This window comes from Astatotilapia calliptera, chromosome 3, assembly GCF_900246225.1.
Source record: "Astatotilapia calliptera chromosome 3, fAstCal1.2, whole genome shotgun sequence".
NCBI classification, from domain to species: Eukaryota; Metazoa; Chordata; class Actinopteri; order Cichliformes; family Cichlidae; genus Astatotilapia; species Astatotilapia calliptera.
The window spans coordinates 33,768,170-33,790,385 of NC_039304.1; the positions used below are offsets into that span (position 1 = coordinate 33,768,170).

The window sequence follows — 22,216 nt, forward strand, 5'->3', positions numbered from 1 at the left end:
TGGTGTTTTTAAAAGTTATGTTTGACTTTATGACTTTCTGTGTCGTTTCTGGGATGCTTAGGACTCATATTGCACTGCTGGAAATAGTTTATTTTGATGCATATGCTGTTTTTTTGCAAATTTGCACTATAATATTTATTTTCATTTTTCCTGCAGTATATAAAAATTGGTGTATTTCAAAAATAAAACTATAAAGACACTCAAAATAAATTTCCTGTGGTGGGAAACTATTTTGTGCAACTTTTTTGTATTTCAAGTGTTGAGGGATAAGCCTCTTAAATTTCTCTAACTAGAAATATATGTTAAAAAAACAAAAACGATTTTTTTTTTGTAGTTTATTGCACTTTTTTTGCAATTTATGTAATTACTTAATGCAGACATATTATTAAAATTTGGGCTATAATGGTTGTATTGATGTATATCAACTTGAAATGCTCCCAAAAATGGCACTACAGCATGTAAAAATATAAAGTAAGCTCTGGCGGACTTGGTTCTATGGTAGTTCTTAAAGGGTTAAAGTCTGGCCTACTGTGATTCGTTATTATCCAACATGTTCTCACTCTCAAAGCGTAACATTTTATGCTAGGTGACAAATTGTCAACATATTACGTTTTTGGACACCCAACACGTTCCTAAATGACGAGATCGGAAAAATGAGGGAATATGAGAACCGTTTGGTCTCAATCTACAAATGTTTGCTCTTTTTCGCAACATCGCTTGGGAAAACACTATTTCATGCCATTAAAGTACTGGTTACGATTAGAAATAACGTTATGGTTAGGGAATAAGGTTAGGTTTAGGGCTGGAATACAGGGCTGGAACGTCTATTACCGCAGGACCGTCATTCCACTTGATTTCATCGATAACCCGGCACGGACCATAAGAACGCGGAAGGTCACCTTTTGCGTTCCTCAGGAATGCCGTGGGACGTGACAAAACGTCGGGATGTTACGCCTCGGGAGTAAGAACGGTCTGTATTATCAGATTTTCCCAAAAACTCACTGAAAAGCATTGAGTTGATCCAAAATGCTGCAGTACGGACAGGGACTAAAAAGAAAGAACATATTTCTCCTATCCTAGCTTCCCTTCTTTTGCTCCCTGTTAAAGCCAGATTCAAATGTAAAATTATTTTCCTCATATAGGTCTTGAACAATCAGGCCTCATCTTATCTTAATGAAATCATAGTGCCGTATCCTCCCAACAGAGCACATCTCAGACTGCTGTTAGGCATTGTTGGATTGTTGCAGTGGTCTCTCTGTTATTTGAGGGTCTTTAGTTTACAATATAAAGTGCCTTGAGGCAATTCCTGCTGTTATTTGACAGTACATGAAAAAAATGTAAGGTTTGAAAGTTTTTTCCTAAAGCTTTATGAATGTAAATGTCTGGACATTTAACACAAGGCATAAGGGACATTTCCTTTTATTCTTTTTAAGGTGAATTAGTGCAGCTGGGTGCTTCATTCTGGAGTGACAGGACCTGTGCCCAGAAGTGCACATGTACCTCAACAGGCCTGCAGTGCCGCAATGAGCCGTGCTCCTTTTCACAGATCTGCAAGCCAGCTTCCTTCCAGTTCTCCTGTCAGACAGTGCCAAGAGGAACCTGCACAATAAGTGGTGATCCCCATTACTACACCTTTGATAACACAGTGTTTCACTTTCAAGGCACTTGCACGTATGTTCTCTCTGAGCAATGTAATAGTGGACGGCCCTACTACAGAGTAGAAGGCAAAAATGAGCACAGAGGCAGTACTCAAGTCTCTTGGACACGACTGGTGAAAGTGCATGTCTACAATGACACAATTGAGCTTGTTAAAGGACGCCATGGTCAGGCTAAGGTTGGTCATTTTGATTCTGGATAAATTCTACACTTTATGACCAGATATACTTTTCTCACTTGATATATTTGCTGGTTTTTTTACAGGTTAACGGGAACTTTGCATTCACTCCATTCTCCCTTAGCAATGGCACCGTGCAGGTTTATGAGTCAGGTTTTTCTGTGTTTGTCAGCACTGACTTTGGTTTAGTGGTGTCTTATGACACAATTCATCATGTTCAGATCAGCTTGCCCTACACTTACCAGAATGGTACATGCGGTCTTTGTGGAAACTTCAATGGCATTCGTAGAGATGACTTTCAAACTCGTGACGGTGAGGTTGTGAGCTCTGATGTGGTTTTTGCTAACAGCTGGCAAGCATCTGGGGATGATGAGCCTGGCTGTGGGCCACAGTGCGGAGGTCTGGACTGTGCTGTTTGCACTGTAGAAGAGACAGCATTGTATAGCAACACTGACCACTGTGGTATCCTCAGCAGTAGTTCTGGACCTTTCACGGCTTGCCATCAGCAACTTCCTCCACAGTCCTTTGTGGAGAGTTGTGTGTATGATCTGTGTGTAGGAGGAGGGTACCGACCTATTCTCTGTCAAGCCCTAAGTGTGTATGCAAGTCAGTGTCAACAAAGTGGTATTCGGCTACCAAGTTGGAGGACACCTGGCTTTTGTGGTATGTTAATCACTTTTTTTTTTTTTGCATTATTTCAAAATATTATTGTATTAAAATTCCACCGATGTAAATATCGATGTTGTTCTCTTATTCCTAGAAATCCCATGTCCAGCCAACAGCCACTTTGAGTCTGAAGGCACAGGATGTCCACCTACCTGTGTTAATCCCAACTCTACCCATAACTGCCCTCTACCTCCCCAGGAAAGCTGCATCTGTGATTCAGGCTACATCCTCAGTGGTGGGGTCTGCGTCCCTCATGCTGAGTGTGGCTGCAGCTTTGAGGGCCGTTACTACCGCTCTGGACAAACTGTAATACTAGACGGAGACTGTGGGAGACGTTGTAGCTGCAGTTATGGCTCCATGACTTGCCACTCTCATGGTTGTGGCCCACTTGAATCATGCAGGGTGGAGGATGGAGAAAGAGGATGCAGACCAAATAGCTATGAAACATGCTGGATCAGAGGCCCAGGGTCATATCAGACATTTGATGGACTGACATACCAATATCCTGGGGCGTGTCGATTGACACTTGCCAAAGTTATGGGACTGTCCAGTCACCCACACTTCATGGTGACAGCAGAAAAAGTGCCAAGAGGCCAGCAAGGTTTTACACGAATTCTGCATTTTGAAGCAGAGGGGATACACATATCTATTGAGATGGCAAGGAACAGTAAAGTGAAGGTAAGTGAATGGAACACTTACTTAAAATTATGTTCTTCCTTTAATATTTATTTATGTGTACACGGACACAATACTGCTTAAGTCTTGTTAACTGCAAAAAACTGGATGATCCTGCAGGTTAACGGTCAGCTGATCAGGCTACCTTTCAGCACTACATCCAACCGAATCCAGATCTTCCACAGCAGCATTTACAGTGTCATCATTCGCACCTCCTTTGGTGTAACTGTGCAGACAGTCTGGCCTCACTTTGTCCGTGTCACTGCTCCTGGTGTCTACAATGGTTCACTGGGTGGACTCTGTGGTAATTACAATGGTCATCCACATGATGACTTCAATACACCCAACGGTGTTCTGGTCAACAGTTCTCAGGACTTTGGAGACAGTTGGCGAGATAGCTCTCTGGCTGCTCACTGTGTGGAAAGCATGAACCAAAATTCTACAACTAATTACAATTCTACTGAGTACTGTGGCATTCTCAGCTCACCAGATGGGCCATTTGTACCCTGTTGGTCTGTGGTTAACCCAAGGCATCAGGTGGATGTATGTGTGGAGATCATGGGGGGCTCTAACAATCCAGCATCAACCCTGTGTGGCGTCCTACGAGATTATGCACTAATGTGTCAACAGAAGGGTGTTGCCTTAGGACAATGGAGAAATGCAACTGGCTGTGGTAAGTATTCAACTGTTTTTGAATTAATTCTAGCCATGATCTCCAAATGTTTAAAAATGCTTTTTTATGTTAACCTGTTTGTTTTTCTCCAGCACTAACCTGCCCATCAAACAGCCATTATGAACTCTGTGGAAGCTCTTGTCCTTCTGCTTGCCCCAGCCTCTCTTTCCCCTTCACCTGTGATACTGTGTGCCAGGAGGGCTGTCAGTGTAACAGTGGTTTTATCCTCAATGGTGACCAGTGCGTTCCACCAACATCTTGTGGATGCTATCATCAAGGACGCTATCACCAAGGTGGTGAGCAGTTCTGGGATGGTGAAGAATGTCAGAGCTTGTGTACCTGTAACGGCACTACAGGGAACGTCCACTGTACTCCCAACTCCTGTGGGCCCCAGGAGTCCTGCCGTGTGGTGGAGGGCGAGTTTGGCTGCCATCCCAACCTTCATGGCACCTGCTCTGCCTCTGGAGACCCTCACTACATCACCTTTGATCGTAAGGCCTATGACTTCCAAGGAACCTGCCGCTATGTTCTGGTGACCCTCTGTAATGCCACTGATGAGCTCAATCAGTTTTCCGTGGAAGCTAAGAATGAGGCATTGAATGGGCTTCCACTTTCAATAGTAGCTGAAGTTTTTGTGAATGTCTGGGGCTACGACATGCATATGTCAAGGGACAGAAGAGGTTTGGTACAAGTAAGTAGTTAGTGATAGTTCTCATTCGATGATTGTTATGAACAATTTCAGGTGTATGAAGTAAATGGCAGCTACATATATTTTAGGGATATTTTTACTGCTGTGAATGAAAAAAATAACAATTAAAAAGTAGAAAAACTACCCACTGATTTTCTTTGCATATCTCTTCTAGGTGAATGGAGTAACTAGAAATTTACCTATTGTCTTGAATGAAGGTAATGTGTCTATCTATGCAACAGGATCTCGTATACTTGTCAGCACTAATTTTGGCTTGAGTGTTACCTATAATGGATATAGTGCAGTGTTTATCTCCGTACCACCAAATTACAGGTACAATTCCCACCCATCAAAGCTGAAGTAATTTTTGTTTGACATGCTTTAAAAAACAGGATAATCCCAGCTATATAAATAATTTATTTACTAATAATTTATCCTTATGAAACTAACACAAGGACTATTGCTAACTGTTGTCATCAACAGAGAAAAAATATGTGGACTTTGTGGAAATTTCAATGGAAATCCAAATGATGACTTTCACACACCATCTGGAACGATAGTCACATCTCCAGATGAGTTTGGGAGAGCCTGGAAGGTGCCAGGCAACTACACGTGCAATGATGGCTGTGGCTCCTCCTGTCCACAGTGTGCCAATGAACAGCCTACTAGAGATCAGTGTGAGGTGATACAGGCATCTGATGGGCCCTTCAGTTTCTGCCACGAAGAGGTGGACCCGGCGCCATATTTCAACGACTGCGTGTTTGATGTATGTTTGTCAGGAAATCAAGGCCACGATCTCTTGTGCAGTGCCATTGAATCATATGTCAGTGCCTGTCAGTCTGCTAATGTTCGAATCTATCCTTGGAGAGAGAACACCACCTGCAGTGAGTCAACATGTCATTATATTTTATTTATATCTAAATGTACAAGAAATTTGCTAACCACTTCAGAAATAAAAAGTCCAACAATTTTACAATACTCACTGTATCCACACTGTATTACATTAAAAGTGGTATGTCTGACTAGTGCCATTTGTCACGTTTCTCACTTATTAAGCACTGGACTGTCCAGCCAACAGCCATTATGAGCTGTGCGGTACTGACTGTGGCCACACCTGTTCCAGTCACATTGATGAAACCTGTGAGCAGTTCTGCTCTGAGGGATGTTTCTGTGATGAAGGCTTCATCAAGAGTGGGACCAGGTGTGTCCCAGTGGAAAGCTGTGGCTGCCAGTATGACGGATTCTACTATGATGTAAGACATATTAAAGTCAATAGTAAATACTCTTTGAAGTAATTCCCTTCAAATCAGCAGAATCAGCAGACTTGCCCTTCTTACATGTAGAAAGCTTCGTGAAGTGTTTTGGACTGTGACAAAGCTTAAAATTCAGAAATATATATTAAAGAAACAACAGAGTCTATTATAGCTCAGTAATAATGTGGTAATATTGAGGTAACAAGGTAGAAACAGGAAGATAAAAACAAGATATATAGCAAATAATTGCCACTTCATTTCCAGAGTAATAACCAAGTGATCTAGTGAGTACTATTACATTTAAATCTATGTAATAACAGACCATAAATTATAAGTGATAATATGGATACAAATGTATGTACATGAGCTTAATCAGAATCAGAATCAGAATCAGAATGGGTTTATTGCCAGATGTTGAGGTTTACAACATTAGGAATTTGCTGCGGTGCTTCAGTGCAAACAATAAGAATAAGAATTAAAGTGCTATGTAGAATGAAAGATATGTGCATGAGATATACATGAGATATATACATGAGAATAAGAATTAAGAGTGCTACGTAGAAGGATATATACATGAGTGCAGGTGGTGATCAGTGCCAGACATGAAATGATGCAGTGACACAGCGTAGGGTCATGTGTGAGTGGCGGGGACAGTCATGTGGTTATTGTTCATGTGTCCAACAGCAGAGGGGAAGAAACTGTTCTTGTGGCGAGAGGTTCTGGTGCGAATGGACCGGAGCCTCCTGCCTGAGGGGAGCAGGTCAAACAGACTGTGTCCAGGGTGAGAAGGGTCAGCTGAGATCCGGGCTGCACGCCGCAGTGTCCTGCGGGTGTACAGGTCCTGCAGAGATGGGAGTCTGCAGCCAATCACCTTCTCAGCAGAGCGCACAACACGCTGCAGTCTCTGTTTGTCCCTGATAGTGGCTCCAGCGTACCACACGGTGATGGAGGAGGTGAGGATGGACTCGATGATTGCAGTGTAGAATTGCATCATCGTCCGTGTTGGCAGGTTGAATTTCTTCAGCTGCCTCAGGAAGTACATCCTCTGCTGGGCTTTCTTGATGACGGAGGTGATGGTGGGCTCCCACTTCAGGTCCTGGGTGATGGTGGTACCCAGGAAGCGGAATGAGTCCACAGAGGTGATGGGGGTGTCAGTCAGGATGATGGGGGGGAGTGGGGCTGTGTGCTTCCTGAAGTCCACAATAATCTCCACTGTCTTCTGGGCATTCAGCACCAGGTTGTTGTGGCTGCACCAGGACACCAGACGTTCAACCTCCCTCCTGTAGGCAGACTCATCCCCGTCAGAGATGAGCCCAATGACGGTGGTGTCATCTGCGAACTTGATTAGCTTGACAGACTGGTGGGTGGAGGTGCAGCAGTTGGTGTACAGGGAGAAGAGCAGAGGAGAAAGAACACAGCCCTGAGGGGAGCCGGTGCTGATGGTCCGGGAGTCCGAGACATTCTTCCCCAGCCTCACGTGCTGCTTCCTGTCCGTCAGGAAGTCAGTGATCCACCGGCAGATGGGATCAGGCACATTCATCTGGGAAAGCTTGCCTCGGAGATGGTCTGGAAGGATGGTGTTGAAGGCAGAGCTGAAGTCCACAAACAGGATCCTGGCGTAGGTTCCTGGGGAGTCCAGATGCTGCAGGATGAAGTGTAGGGCCATGTTGATGGCGTCGTCTACAGACCTGTTGGCTCTATATGCAAACTGCAGGGGGTCCAGGAGGGGGGCCGTGAGGGTCTTGAGATGGGAGAGAACTAGGCGCTCAAATGACTTCATGACCACAGATGTCAGAGCCACGGGTCTGTAGTCATTTAGTCCAGTGATCCTAGGTTTCTTGGGGACAGGGATTATGGTAGAGGACTTGAAGCAGGCAGGCACATGACATGCCTGCAGTGAGGAGTTGAAGATGCCAGAAAACACTGGGGCCAGCTCGTTTGCACAGTGTCTGAGGGTGGCAGGAGACACACCGTCTGGGCCGGGAGCTTTCCGAGCATTCAGATTCTTAAACTGCTTCCTCACATCTGCTTCATGAATATGAAGAGTTGTGGTCGGAGGAGGTGGTGTGAAATCCTCTTTTGTGTGGGGTGAGGAGGGGGGTGTTGTAGGTGAACAGTTTGAAGGTGGTGATGGCTCTATGGAGGGGGGAGAGGTGGGGGAATGAGTGTCCAAAGTGTCTCTATTGTTGGGGTCGTTGGAGGTGTGAAGGCTGCCTGATGGCTCGTCAAAACGACAGTAGAAGTCGTTGAGGGTGTTGGCCAAGAGCAAGTCGTCAGTGGAGTGGGGGGTTTTAGGCTTGTAGTTTGTAATATTCCTAAAACCTTTCCACACAGAGGCCGAGTCATTCTCTGAGATCTGCTGCTGCATCTTCTCAGAGTGCTGATGTTTGGCAATGTCCACTTCCTTAGTGAACTTGTACTTGGCCTCTCTGTAGCAGTCCCTGTCTCCGCTTCTGAACGCCTTACTCTTTTCCAGCCACAGCTTTTTGAGTTTAGGGGTAAACCAGGGTTTGTCATTGTTATAACTCACCCTGGTGCGTGATGGCACAATGCTGTCCTCACAGAAGTGGATATAGGAGGTGACAGTGTCCGTAAACTCGTCCAAGCTGTTAGAAGCAGCCTTCAATGTGTCCCAGTCTGTGGTCTCCAAACACGTGCGAAGCTCCTCCACAGCCTCGTTGCTCCACAGTTTTTTGGTCCTCACGACAGGTTTGGAGAGCTTCAGCCTCTGTCTGTACGCGGGGATTAGGTGGATCATGACGTGGTCAGAAAGTCCGAGTGAACCGCACGATAGGCCCCGCTGATCGTGCTGTAACAGTGGTCTAATGTCCTCTCCTCTCTGGTCGGGCATTTAATATACTGCTTGTATTTCGGAAGCTCATGGCTCAGATTGGCTTTGTTAAAGTCCCCAAGAGCAATGATGAGAGAGTCCGGGAATGTCCGCTCCATGTGGAGAATCTGCTCTGCGAGTGCGCACTGAGCTGCTCGCGCATCCGCGTCTGGCGGGATATAAACAGCGGCCAGGATGAATGAAGCAAACTCCCGCGGAGAATAAAACGGTTTGCAGTGAATAAAAAGATATTCCAGAGAGGGAGAGCAGTGCTGAGCAATCACTGTTACATCTGTGCACCAGCCACTATTGATGTAGAAGCAGACACCTCCACCTTTGGTTTTACCGGAGAGAGCGGCCTGCCGGTCCGCGCGCAGCAGATGAAAGCCCTCCAGCTTGAGCGCGCAGTCCGGGATGTCCTCGCTGAGCCACGACTCCGTAAAACATAAGACACAGGAGGAGGCAAAGTCTCTGTTCATGCTTCTCATCAGGGCCAGTTCGTCTATCTTATTCCAGAGTGAGCGTACATTAGAAAGGAAGATCCCAGGAAGGGCCGTTCTCAGTCCGCGTTTCCTCAAACGCACGAGTACGCCGGCTCGCTTACCTCTCTTTCGACGTCTCACTTTCCTGATCAGAGTCAGCAGTAAATCTGCCGCAGATGCGACAAATATTGGAAATAAATCCACAGGCGTTGTAGTCCTGCAGTTAAGGAGCTCTTCTCTGGTGTAAGAATATCCAGAGGAGTGCCCAGACACAGAAGAAATGCACAAAAACAAGACAAAAGTAACGCACTGAAGCACCAGGGCATCCATACGCGGCGCCATCTTGGATAAAAAACCCAATTAGTAATAGTATAGTCACATTTACTAACAATTAAATACATTTTATATATATATATATATACTAACCTCATAATAATAGGGTAACAAGATACTAATATGATTTTAAGTTTTAATGTTTTGGGATACCATTACCATATTGCCATAATGCTGGAATGAATCCTGTCTCATTCACCAACATTCTTTTTTGTTTGACAACAGTATCACCGTAAATATTATGTTTAAATCTGATATCTTACCTGGAATCAATGTTGGTTTCTGTTCAATAACCAAGAAACAAGGCTACAAAATGCAAACTGACATTACCTGGAAACATGTGGTAGTTTAGGTCTAATAACCAGGAATCAGGGCTGCAACATGGAAAAAATGTTAGTTCCATGTTAATAACCGAATAAAATCCAAACCAAATGAAAAATTTCAGGAAGCATGATGAATACCTGGAAATGTGGTAGTTTCTATGAAATAGCAAATAATAGGGGTTGCAAAATGCAAAACTACAGTTTATAGTTTCATATAACTGAAATCTTAGGATCACAAAAAAGGTCTTCATTTGCTATCATATATTCAGCATAGCTATTATGACTGTTTTATATTACACCACTAAAAAGAAAATAATTAATATGTAGCTATACAGGCAGAATGATGCTCTAACTCTTTAAACTGCAGAATTTTGGGGGGGGAAAAATCTGTCGCTAAATAAATGAATGCATTAAACAATCAGTTGAAGATTATACAGCTACATCAGAACAATTAAATACTTTTTTTCATGCAGCTCTGTTCCACATATTTCTTGAAATTGTGGCATTTAGCATCTGTCCTTTCTGTGGGAGAAAGATCAACAGATACGACTAGTTGCTCTGTCACAATATTTAGTACATTAATAGTTGCAGTTTGCAGTGATCTAGCAATTACTGCACTAAATCACCTACAATTAATGAAAACAAAATCCTTCAAAATGGTATTTTAAGAACTGTATTTGTTGTATCAATTTGGCTATGATTTGGTGTGGTGTGGTTCACAGGCTGGCGAGTCCTTCTGGACAGATGGTTGCTCACAGAGATGTGAATGTCACGCTCCAAATGACCTGCAATGTTCTGCCTCGTCGTGCACTCCTGAACAGCAGTGCTCCATCAGAGACGGCCAGCTGGGCTGTTACAATGCTACCACCTGCACAGTATCTTTCAAAGGTATCGTGTACATTTTCCCTGCTATGCAGATGATCTCCAGCTCTGTCAATGAAACCATGAGACTAAACTGTAGGAATGTCTTAAAGACATAAAGACATGGATGATCTTTAATTTTCTGCTTCAAATTCAGATAAAGATAAGATTATTGTACTCAGCTATAAAACTCTTACAAACATGATGTCTAACCAGATGCACACTCGGACTGGGATTACCGTGGCCTCCAGTAACACTAAGAGAAATGTTTGCATTGTTTTTGACCAGGTTGTGTCCTTCAGTGCTAATATTAAACAAATAATTAGAATGGCTTTCTTGCATTTTAATTAGAAAAATCCTATTTGAGAGTGACGCCAAAAAATCAGTTCATGCATTCATTACTTAACCCTTTAAAGCCGGTCGGAGCGGGCACGCTCTGTGTTGCATAACTATCTTTAAATCCTGGTAGCATTGCAACCACATAAGCTAGCACAATAATTTTTTTTGCATATGAAACCGGAGGAGTTGTACTTACATCTTATGCCACCAGCTTGTCCTAAGTCACAGTTTCCTTCCACATATAGCTTTGCAAAAACTGCATAAAAAGCACTTGCAGCAACAAAAACATAATATTCCAGAAACACGCTTTGCTGATTCGATCAGCTGTTTGTAACACTTCCTACATCCATCAGCGTGAACTATCGCATGTCCGCCATGTCCTGCCCAAAACCGGAAGTGATGTCATTTTCCGGAAATGTAGTTTTTTACCATCAGGGCCTCATGAGCCTACACTGGTGTTTTTAAAAGTTATGTTTGACTTTATGACTTTCTGTGTCGTTTCTGGGATGCTTAGGACTCATATTGCACTGCTGGAAATAGTTTATTTTGATGCATATGCTGTTTTTTTGCAAATTTGCACTATAATATTTATTTTCGTTTTTCCTGCAGTATATAAAAATTGGTGTATTTCAAAAATAAAACTATAAAGACACTCAAAATAAATTTCCTGTGGTGGGAAACTATTTTGTGCAACTTTTTTGTATTTACAGTTTTGAGGGATAAGCCTCTTAAATTTCTCTAACTAGAAATATATGTTAAAAAAACAAAAACGATTTATTTTTTGTAGTTTATTGCACTTTTTTGCAATTTATGTAATTACTATGCACTTAATGCAGACATATTATTAAAATTTGGGCTATAATGGTTGTATTGATGTATATCAAATTGAAATGCTCCCAAAAATGGCACTACAGCATGTAAAAATATAAAGTAAGCTCTGGCGGACTTGGTTCTATGGTAGTTCTTAAAGGGTTAAAGTCTGGCCTACTGTGATTCGTTATTATCCAACACGTTCTCACTCTCAAAGCGTAACATTTTATGCTAGGTGACAAATTGTCAACATATTACGTTTTTGGACACCCAACACGTTCCTAAATGACGAGATCGGAAAAATGAGGGAATATGAGAACCGTTTGGTCTCAATCTACAAATGTTTGCTCTTTTTCTCAACATCGCTTGGGAAAACACTATTTCATGCCATTAAAGTACTGGTTAAGATTAGGAATAACGTTATGGTTAGGGTTAGGGATAAGGTTAGGTTTAGGGCTGGAATACAGGGCCGTCATTCCACTTGATTTCATCCATAACCCGGCGCGTACCATAAGAACGCGGAAGGTCACCTTTCGCGTTCCTCAGGAACGCCATGGGACGTGACAAAACGTCGGGATGTTACGCCTCGGGAGTGAGAACGGTCTGTATTATCAGATTTTCCCAAAAACTCACTGAAAAGCATTGAGTTGATCCAAAATGCTGCAGTACGGACAGGGACTAAAAAGAAAGAACATATTTCTCCTATCCTAGCTTCCCTTCTTTTGCTCCCTGTTAAAGCCAGATTCAAATGTAAAATTATTTTCCTCATATAGGTCTTGAACAATCAGGCCTCATCTTATCTTAATGAAATCATAGTGCCGTATCCTCCCAACAGAGCACATCTCAGACTGCTGTTAGGCATTGTTGGATTGTTGCAGTGGTCTCTCTGTTATTTGAGGGTCTTTAGTTTACAATATAAAGTGCCTTGAGGCAATTCCTGCTGTTATTTGACAGTACATGAAAAAAATGTAAGGTTTGAAAGTTTTTTCCTAAAGCTTTATGAATGTAAATGTCTGGACATTTAACACAAGGCATAAGGGACATTTCCTTTTATTCTTTTTAAGGTGAATTAGTGCAGCTGGGTGCTTCATTCTGGAGTGACAGGACCTGTGCACAGAAGTGCACATGTACCTCAACAGGCCTGCAGTGCCGCAATGAGCCATGCTCCTTTTCACAGATCTGCAAGCCAGCTTCCTTCCAGTTCTCCTGTCAGACAGTGCCAAGAGGAACCTGCACCATAAGCGGTGATCCCCATTACGACACCTTTGATAACACAGTGTTTCACTTTCAAGGCACTTGCACGTATGTTCTCTCTGAGCAATGTAATAGTGGACGGCCCTACTACAGAGTAGAAGGCAAAAATGAGCACAGAGGCAGTACTCAAGTCTCTTGGACACGACTGGTGAAAGTGCATGTCTACAATGACACAATTGAGCTTGTCAAAGGACGCCATGGTCAGGCTAAGGTTGGTCATTTTGATTCTGGATAAATTCTACACTTTATGACCAGATATACTTTTCTCACTTGATATATTTGCTGGTTTTTTTACAGGTTAACGGGAACTTTGCATTCACTCCATTCTCCCTTAGCAATGGCACCGTGCAGGTTTATGAGTCAGGTTTTTCTGTGTTTGTCAGCACTGACTTTGGTTTAGTGGTGTCTTATGACACAATTCATCATGTTCAGATCAGCTTGCCCTACACTTACCAGAATGGTACATGCGGTCTTTGTGGAAACTTCAATGGCATTCGTAGAGATGACTTTCAAACTCGTGACGGTGAGGTTGTGAGCTCTGATGTGGTTTTTGCTAACAGCTGGCAAGCATCTGGGGATGATGAGCCTGGCTGTGGGCCACAGTGCGGAGGTCTGGACTGTGCTGTTTGCACTGTAGAAGAGACAGCATTGTATAGCAACACTGACCACTGTGGTATCCTCAGCAGTAGTTCTGGACCTTTCACGGCTTGCCATCAGCAACTTCCTCCACAGTCCTTTGTGGAGAGTTGTGTGTATGATCTGTGTGTAGGAGGAGGGTACCGACCTATTCTCTGTCAAGCCCTAAGTGTGTATGCAAGTCAGTGTCAACAAAGTGGTATTCAGCTACCAAGTTGGAGGACACCTGGCTTTTGTGGTATGTTAATCACTTTTTTTTTTTTTTGCATTATTTCAAAATATTATTGTATTAAAATTCCACCGATGTAAATATCGATGTTGTTCTCTTATGCCTAGAAATCCCATGTCCAGCCAACAGCCACTTTGAGTCTGAAGGCACAGGATGTCCACCTACCTGTGTTAATCCCAACTCTACCCATAACTGCCCTCTACCTCCCCAGGAAAGCTGCATCTGTGATTTAGGCTACATCCTCAGTGGTGGGGTCTGCGTCCCTCATGCTGAGTGTGGCTGCAGCTTTGAGGGCCGTTACTACCGCTCTGGACAAACTGTAATACTAGACGGAGACTGTGGGAGACGTTGTAGCTGCAGTTATGGCTCCATGACTTGCCACTCTCATGGTTGTGGCCCACTTGAATCATGCAGGGTGGAGGATGGAGAAAGAGGATGCAGACCAAATAGCTATGAAACATGCTGGATCAGAGGCCCAGGGTCATATCAGACATTTGATGGACTGACATACCAATATCCTGGGGCGTGTCGATTGACACTTGCCAAAGTTATGGGACTGTCCAGTCACCCACACTTCATGGTGACAGCAGAAAAAGTGCCAAGAGGCCAGCAAGGTTTTACACGAATTCTGCATTTTGAAGCAGAGGGGATACACATATCTATTGAGATGGCAAGGAACAGTAAAGTGAAGGTAAGTGAATGGAACACTTACTTAAAATTATGTTCTTCCTTTAATATTTATTTATGTGTACACGGACACAATACTGCTTAAGTCTTGTTAACTGCAAAAAACTGGATGATCCTGCAGGTTAACGGTCAGCTGATCAGGCTACCTTTCAGCACTACATCCAACCGAATCCAGATCTTCCACAGCAGCATTTACAGTGTCATCATTCGCACCTCCTTTGGTGTAACTGTGCAGACAGTCTGGCCTCACTTTGTCCGTGTCACTGCTCCTGGTGTCTACAATGGTTCACTGGGTGGACTCTGTGGTAATTACAATGGTCATCCACATGATGACTTCAATACACCCAACGGTGTCCTGATCAACAGTTCTCAGGACTTTGGAGACAGTTGGCGAGATGGCTCTCTGGCTGCTCACTGTGTGGAAAGCATGAACCAAAATTCTACAACTAATTACAATTCTACTGAGTACTGTGGCATTCTCAGCTCACCAGATGGGCCATTTGTACCCTGTTGGTCTGTGGTTGACCCGAGCCAGCAGGTGGATGTATGTGTGGAGATCATGGGGGGCTCTAACAATCCAGCATCAACCCTGTGTGGCGTCCTACGAGATTATGCACTAATGTGTCAACAGAAGGGTGTTGCCTTAGGACAATGGAGAAATGCAACTGGCTGTGGTAAGTATTCAACTGTTTTTGAATTAATTCTAGCCATGATCTCCAAATGTTTAAAAATGCTTTTTTATGTTAACCTGTTTGTTTTTCTCCAGCACTAACCTGCCCATCAAACAGCCATTATGAACTCTGTGGAACCTCTTGTCCTTCTGCTTGCCCCAGCCTTTCTTTCCCCTTCACCTGTGATACTGTGTGCCAGGAGGGCTGTCAGTGTAACAGTGGTTTTATCCTCAATGGTGACCAGTGCGTTCCACCAACATCTTGTGGATGCTATCATCAAGGACGCTATCACCAAGGTGGTGAGCAGTTCTGGGATGGTGAAGAATGTCAGAGCTTGTGTACCTGTAACGGCACTACAGGGAACGTCCACTGTACTCCCAACTCCTGTGGGCCCCAGGAGTCCTGCCGTGTGGTGGAGGGCGAGTTTGGCTGCCATCCCAACCTTCATGGCACCTGCTCTGCCTCTGGAGACCCTCACTACATCACCTTTGATCGCAAGGCCTATGACTTCCAAGGAACCTGCCGCTATGTTCTGGTGACCCTCTGTAATGCCACTGATGAGCTCAATCAGTTTTCCGTGGAAGCTAAGAATGAGGCATTGAATGGGCTTCCACTTTCAATAGTAGCTGAAGTTTTTGTGAATGTCTGGGGCTACGACATGCATATGTCAAGGGACAGAAGAGGTTTGGTACAAGTAAGTAGTTAGTGATAGTTCTCATTCGATGATTGTTATGAACAATTTCAGGTGTATGAAGTAAATGGCAGCTACATATATTTTAGGGATATTTTTACTGCTGTGAATGAAAAAAATAACAATTAAAAAGTAGAAAAACTACCCACTGATTTTCTTTGCATATCTCTTCTAGGTGAATGGAGTAACTAGAAATTTACCTATTGTCTTGAATGAAGGTAATGTGTCTATCTATGCAACAGGATCTCGTATACTTGTCAGCACTAATTTTGGCTTGAGTGTTACCTATAATGGATATAGTGCAGTGTTTATCTCCGTACCACCAAATTACAGGTACAATTCCCACCCATCAAAGCTGAAGTAATTTTTGTTTGACATGCTTTAAAAAACAGGATAATCCCAGCTATATAAATAATTTATTTACTAATAATTTATCCTTATGAAACTAACACAAGGACTATTGCTAACTGTTGTCATCAACAGAGAAAAAATATGTGGACTTTGTGGAAATTTCAATGGAAATCCAAATGATGACTTTCACACACCATCTGGAACGATAGTCACATCTCCAGATGAGTTTGGGAGAGCCTGGAAAGTGCCAGGCAACTACACGTGCAATGATGGCTGTGGCTCCTCCTGTCCACAGTGTGCCAATGAACAGCCTGCTAGAGATCAGTGTGAGGTGATACAGGCAGCTGATGGGCCCTTCAGTTTCTGCCACGAGGAGGTGGACCCGGCGCCATATTTCAACGACTGCATGTTTGATGTATGTTTGTCAGGAAATCAAGGCCACGATCTCTTGTGCAGTGCCATTGAATCATATGTCAGTGCCTGTCAGTCTGCTAATGTTCGAATCTATCCCTGGAGAGAGAACACCACCTGCAGTGAGTCAACATGTCATTATATTTTATTTATATCTAAATGTACAAGAAATTTGCTAACCACTTCAGAAATAAAATGTCCAATAATTTTACAATACTCACTGTATCCACACTGTATTACATTAAAAGTGGTATGTCTGACTAGTGCCATTTGTCACGTTTCTCACTTATTAAGCACTGGACTGTCCAGCCAACAGCCATTATGAGCTGTGCGGTACTGACTGTGGCCACACCTGTGCCAGTCACATTGATGAAACCTGTGAGCAGTTCTGCTCTGAGGGATGTTTCTGTGATGAAGGCTTCATCAAGAGTGGGACCAGGTGTGTCCCAGTGGAAAGCTGTGGCTGCCAGTATGACGGATTCTACTATGATGTAAGACATATTAAAGTCAATAGTAAATATTCTTTGAAGTAATTCCCTTCAAATCAGCAGAATCAGCAGACTTGCCCTTCTTACATGTAGAAAGCTTCGTGAAGTGTTTTGGACTGTGACAAAGCTTAAAATTCAGAAATATATATTAAAGAAACAACAGAGTCTATTATAGCTCAGTAATAATGTGGTAATATTGAGGTAACAAGGTGGAAACAGGAAGATAAAAACTAGATATATAGCAAATAATTGCCACTTCATTTCCAGAGTAATAACCAAGTGATCTAGTGAGTACTATTGCATTTAAATCTATCTAATAACAGACCATAAATTATAAGTGATAATATGGATACAAATGTATGTACATGAGCTTAAAAAAACAATTAGTAATAGTATAGTCACAATCACTAGCAATAAAACACATTTTTATATATACTAACCTCATAATAATAGGGTAACAAGATACTAATATGATTTTAAGTTTTAATGTTTTGGGATACCATTACCATATTGCCATAATGCTGGAATGAATCCTGCCTCATCCACCAACATTCTTTTTTGTTTGACAACAGTATCATCGTAAATATTATGTTTTAATCTGATATCTTACCTGGAATCAATGTTGGTTTCTGTTCAATAACCAAGAAACAAGGCTACAAAATGCAAACTGACGTTACCTGGAAACATGTGGTAGTTTAGGTCTAATAACCAGGAATCAGGGCTGCAACATGGAAAAAATGTTAGTTCCATGTTAATAACCAAATAAAATCCAAACCAAATGAAAAATTTCAGGAAGCATGATGAATACCTGGAAACGTGGTAGTTTCTATGAAATAGCAAATAATAGGGGTTGCAAAATGCAAAACTACAGTTTATAGTTTCATATAACTGAAATCTTAGGATCACAAAAAAGGTCTTCATTTGCTATCATATATTCAGCATAGCTATTATGACTGTTTTATATTACACCACTAAAAAGAAAATAATTAATATGTAGCTATACAGGCAGAATGATGCTCTAACTCTTTAAACTGCAGAATTTTGGGGGGGAAAAAATCTGTCGCTAAATAAATGAATGCATTAAACAATCAGTTGAAGATTATACAGCTACATCAGAACAATTAAATACTTTTTTTCATGCAGCTCTGTTCCACATATTTCTTGAAATTGTGGCATTTAGCATCTGTCCTTTCTGTGGGAGAAAGATCAACAGATACGACTAGTTGCTCTGTCACAATATTTAGTACATTAATAGTTGCAGTTTGCAGTGATCTAGCAATTACTGCACTAAATCACCTACAATTAATTAATTTGCTATCATATATTCAGCATAGCTATTATGACTGTTTTATATTACACCACTAAAAAGAAAATAATTAATATGTAGCTATACAGGCAGAATGATGCTCTAACTCTTTAAACTGCAGTTTAAATAAATAAATAAAAATCTGTTGCTAAATAAATAAATGCATTAAACAATCAGTTGAAGATTATACAGCTACATCAGAACGATTAAAAACTTTTTTTCATGCAGCTCTGTTCCACATATTTCTTGAAATTGTGGCATTTAGCATCTGTCCTCTCTGTGGGAGAAAGTTCAAAAGTTGTCAAACTAGTTGTCAAAATATTTATTACATTATTAGTTGCAGTTTGCAGTGATCTAGCAATTATTGCACTAAATCACCTACAATTAATGAAAACAAAATCCTTCAAAATGGTATTTTAAGAACTATATTTGTTGTATCAATTTGGCTATGATTTGGTGTGGTGTGGTTCACAGGCTGGCGAGTCCTTCTGGACAGACGGTTGCTCCCAGAGATGTGAATGTCACGCTCCAAATGACCTACGATGTTCTGCCTCGTCTTGCACTCCTGAACAGCAGTGCTCCATCAGAGACGGCCAGCTGGGCTGTTACGATGCCATGTCCACCTGCACTGTGTGGGGGGATCCACACTACATCACCTTTGATGGAGCTTTGGCTCATTTCCAGGGAACTTGCTCCTACATCATCACTGAGAGCACAAACCACGGCACTAACGAAACACAGTTTCAGGTGATAGCCACCAACAATCACCGTGGAAACAACCGTGTGTCATTTGTGTCTGCAGTGGACATATATCTCTCAAATCATCCAGAAAGTGTGTACATCAGGATCGGACCCAATAAAAGAGTAACGGTAAACTATCTATCACTTTTAAGATGAACAGCATTCTACTTTGTCTAATCTGCACAAAAGTAACAACACACACTTATTGCATCTCTTGTCCTCTCAGGTAAATGGAAATTATGCTTCTCTTCCCACCACAGTGGGAATCTTAGCTCAGGTGGTAAGGCAGGGAAGCTACATAGTGGTTGATGCCTCTGACTTGCTAGTCCAGTTTGATGGTCAGAGCACTTTGCTGGTCAGACTGGGCCAAAACCGTCATGACAGAGTCACAGGGATGTGTGGAAACTCTAACAATAATCCTTCAGATGACAAAGTCTTACCCAATGGCACACTGGCACAAAATGATAATTATTTTGGACACAGCTGGAAGTCACCCACCAGCCAACCAGGGTGAGTTGCAATGGAAATCACTATTGATGCTTCAACAAGGCAGTAGCTGATGGCAGTATGATTTGTCTTTTCCAGATGTGGCTCCACTGATGAAGATGATGATGGACTGAATGACTGTACCTTTAGAGAAGAATATTCCCAACTCTGCAGTGTCATCACCAACACCACCGGCCCATTCAGCACCTGCCACCTGCACTCTGACCCCCAGCCATTTTTCTCTTCCTGTGTCTATGACCTCTGCCTCTACACTCCAGCCAATGGCATGCTGTGTTCCGCTGTCTCCGCCTATGAGAAAACCTGCTCTGTTCTAGGGCTAGACATCCCTGACTGGCGCTCTGCTTTGCATTGTGGTATGTTTGTACTGCTCAAATAAGACATTTAATACAAATTTAAATCATTGCCATTCATCACTGATGATCCTTTCTCTGTGTCTGCAGATGAGTCAGACCCCTGTGAAAAGCTGGACTGCACAGAGCACGAGTGGTGTGGTGAGAAGGACGGTGTCTATGGCTGCTTCTGTAATGAGCACCACCATCGGCCAAACAATGAGAGCTACGGTGCGGGCTAACTAAAACCTTCAGCAGTATCTGTAGTGTATTTATTGCATTAGTCAGCCTTTATATTAAGCAGTCAAGTCAACAAATGTCTTTCAAATCAGTATTGATGACTCAGCTTTAAAAAATATCATGCTATAACGAGTCAGATTGTGTTTCTCTGTCCTTCTTAGACTCGTCCATCACTTGTGTCAGTAGTTCTGGCACCATATCTCTGTCCCGCTGTCAGCTGTTTGAGGCCGGCTTCCACTCTGATGCCCTCCATCTTCGAGATGAATCCTGCAACGGGACTCTTGAGGATGGTCGACTGGTTTTCCACTTCAACAATGATGACCAGCTTTGTGGGACAATGCTGAGGGTACAATTAGTACATTGAATGAATCTTCTGGGCAGCATTTTTAATTTTTGAAAATATGCTTAAACTCTTTTGTCTTCTTACTCTTAAGAGCAACGGGACCCATTTCAGTTATGAGAACACTATCAGCGGGGATGTGGACCCTCATGATGGCCTCGAAAGTCATGAGAAGAGCATCCACCTGTACTTCTCCTGTGACTATCCTCTGACCCAGGCACTGTCTATGGAAGTTGGCATCAACCCTGTAGAAAGGTGATAACCAAAACACCATCTGGCTTACATTGTTTTGTTTTTTACTTTTTCGTCATATGACATTGTGGTTGTTGCTCTTCCAAAGGTACATAGCTCGCTGAGCTTTATAGAAATTTCAGTTTTTGATTGTCTTCATGACTATATGACCATGTGAATCACCATCATTTTACCCTGTTTTTGTTTAATACAAACATTGTTCTAATGTATGGAACGCCAGGTCTGCCATAATGAATTAATTAAATACACTATTAAATAATTTATTAATGTGGCAATAATTAATTGGAATTGATATTATTTAATTAAATAAATATTTTTGACACATTTAATCAATTAATTATTGCCACATTTAAATAATTATTTAATGATGTATTTAATTCATTCATTTTGGCACAGTTGACTCCTTTAGGTCTCACAATGAATTTATTTTATCTGTCAACCGCATCCACCAATCTCAAGGGGCGGGGTTAATGCTGATAGAGTCCAAATCATTGCTTCGGCCTGGTGGCCATTATTTTTAGCACACCAACAACCGGCATGTGGAAACTAACAGAACTGAACTTTGAAAAATCCTGTTTGTGTGTCACCAAATACCGTTTTAATATTTTTTAGCCGAGAATGTATTGGTTTAATCTTCAATATCTGGTCGGTTTGTCAAGATATAGCCTCTTTACAAAAGTGTTTTGTTGATTTCTGAGATGTCTGCCCAGCCCAGTCTCACGGCAAAGCGTGGGCTAGACCCACTCGCCTCGCAAGCAATCGAGCTGTTATTACCGCCGAAAAAGCGCAGGTCTCGGTACACAGCTGCCATAAACCCCCGCACTACACTGACTTCGGGTTTTTTACTTCCTGATGTTCTTATGTGTCTTACTTGTTTCAGTTGCCAATTCTGAATTATAACTAACATTAAAAATCATGTTTGAGGAGGAGAGAGAACAAATAAATCCGATTAACATCTGATCTTTGTGCTTTTTGTGCAATAATCAGCGTCACCTGTGTAAAACACATAAACTTTATTAAAAGAAATAATGTTGGTGTTTCCGTCATGTAGTAACTGCTATACTGTACAAAGGTTGTTCGACACTATGAAACACATACAGACTTCATGATGTTTGGCTAATATTTTTATTGTGAATATTAATGATGAGGGTAAACGGCCCTGTACTCCACGGAGCGAGGTCAGCATATCCACGATATCTTCAGCTCTCTGAGTTAACCCAGAGTTTCCCAGCTGACTAATCTAACGGTCATCTATGAATAATTCACAGGTCATATCAATATGATTTAACAGAAAATCTTCCTTATTACTGCCAATT

At 42.2% G+C, this 22,216-nt stretch overlaps 1 protein-coding gene across 1 annotated transcript in view; it reads left to right on the forward strand.

Annotated features, from left to right (window-relative positions):
* LOC113014369 (IgGFc-binding protein-like) overlaps positions 1–21,004 on the forward strand; it is a 99,192-nt gene extending 78,188 nt beyond the window's left edge. The window contains exons 41-64 of the mRNA XM_026155840.1: positions 1,434–1,834; positions 1,921–2,497; positions 2,595–3,178; positions 3,296–3,848; positions 3,941–4,539; positions 4,712–4,869; positions 5,020–5,420; positions 5,593–5,789; positions 10,480–10,645; positions 12,832–13,232; positions 13,319–13,895; positions 13,994–14,577; positions 14,695–15,247; positions 15,340–15,938; positions 16,111–16,268; positions 16,419–16,819; positions 16,992–17,188; positions 18,966–19,361; positions 19,459–19,742; positions 19,818–20,092; positions 20,180–20,299; positions 20,470–20,654; positions 20,743–20,903; positions 20,989–21,004. Of these exons, the coding sequence (XP_026011625.1) occupies positions 1,434–1,834; positions 1,921–2,497; positions 2,595–3,178; positions 3,296–3,848; positions 3,941–4,539; positions 4,712–4,869; positions 5,020–5,420; positions 5,593–5,789; positions 10,480–10,645; positions 12,832–13,232; positions 13,319–13,895; positions 13,994–14,577; positions 14,695–15,247; positions 15,340–15,938; positions 16,111–16,268; positions 16,419–16,819; positions 16,992–17,188; positions 18,966–19,361; positions 19,459–19,742; positions 19,818–20,092; positions 20,180–20,299; positions 20,470–20,654; positions 20,743–20,903; positions 20,989–21,004 (8,543 nt within the window). The remainder of the gene's footprint in view (positions 1–1,433; positions 1,835–1,920; positions 2,498–2,594; positions 3,179–3,295; positions 3,849–3,940; positions 4,540–4,711; positions 4,870–5,019; positions 5,421–5,592; positions 5,790–10,479; positions 10,646–12,831; positions 13,233–13,318; positions 13,896–13,993; positions 14,578–14,694; positions 15,248–15,339; positions 15,939–16,110; positions 16,269–16,418; positions 16,820–16,991; positions 17,189–18,965; positions 19,362–19,458; positions 19,743–19,817; positions 20,093–20,179; positions 20,300–20,469; positions 20,655–20,742; positions 20,904–20,988) is intronic.
* The last annotated feature ends 1,212 nt before the right edge of the window (positions 21,005–22,216 follow it).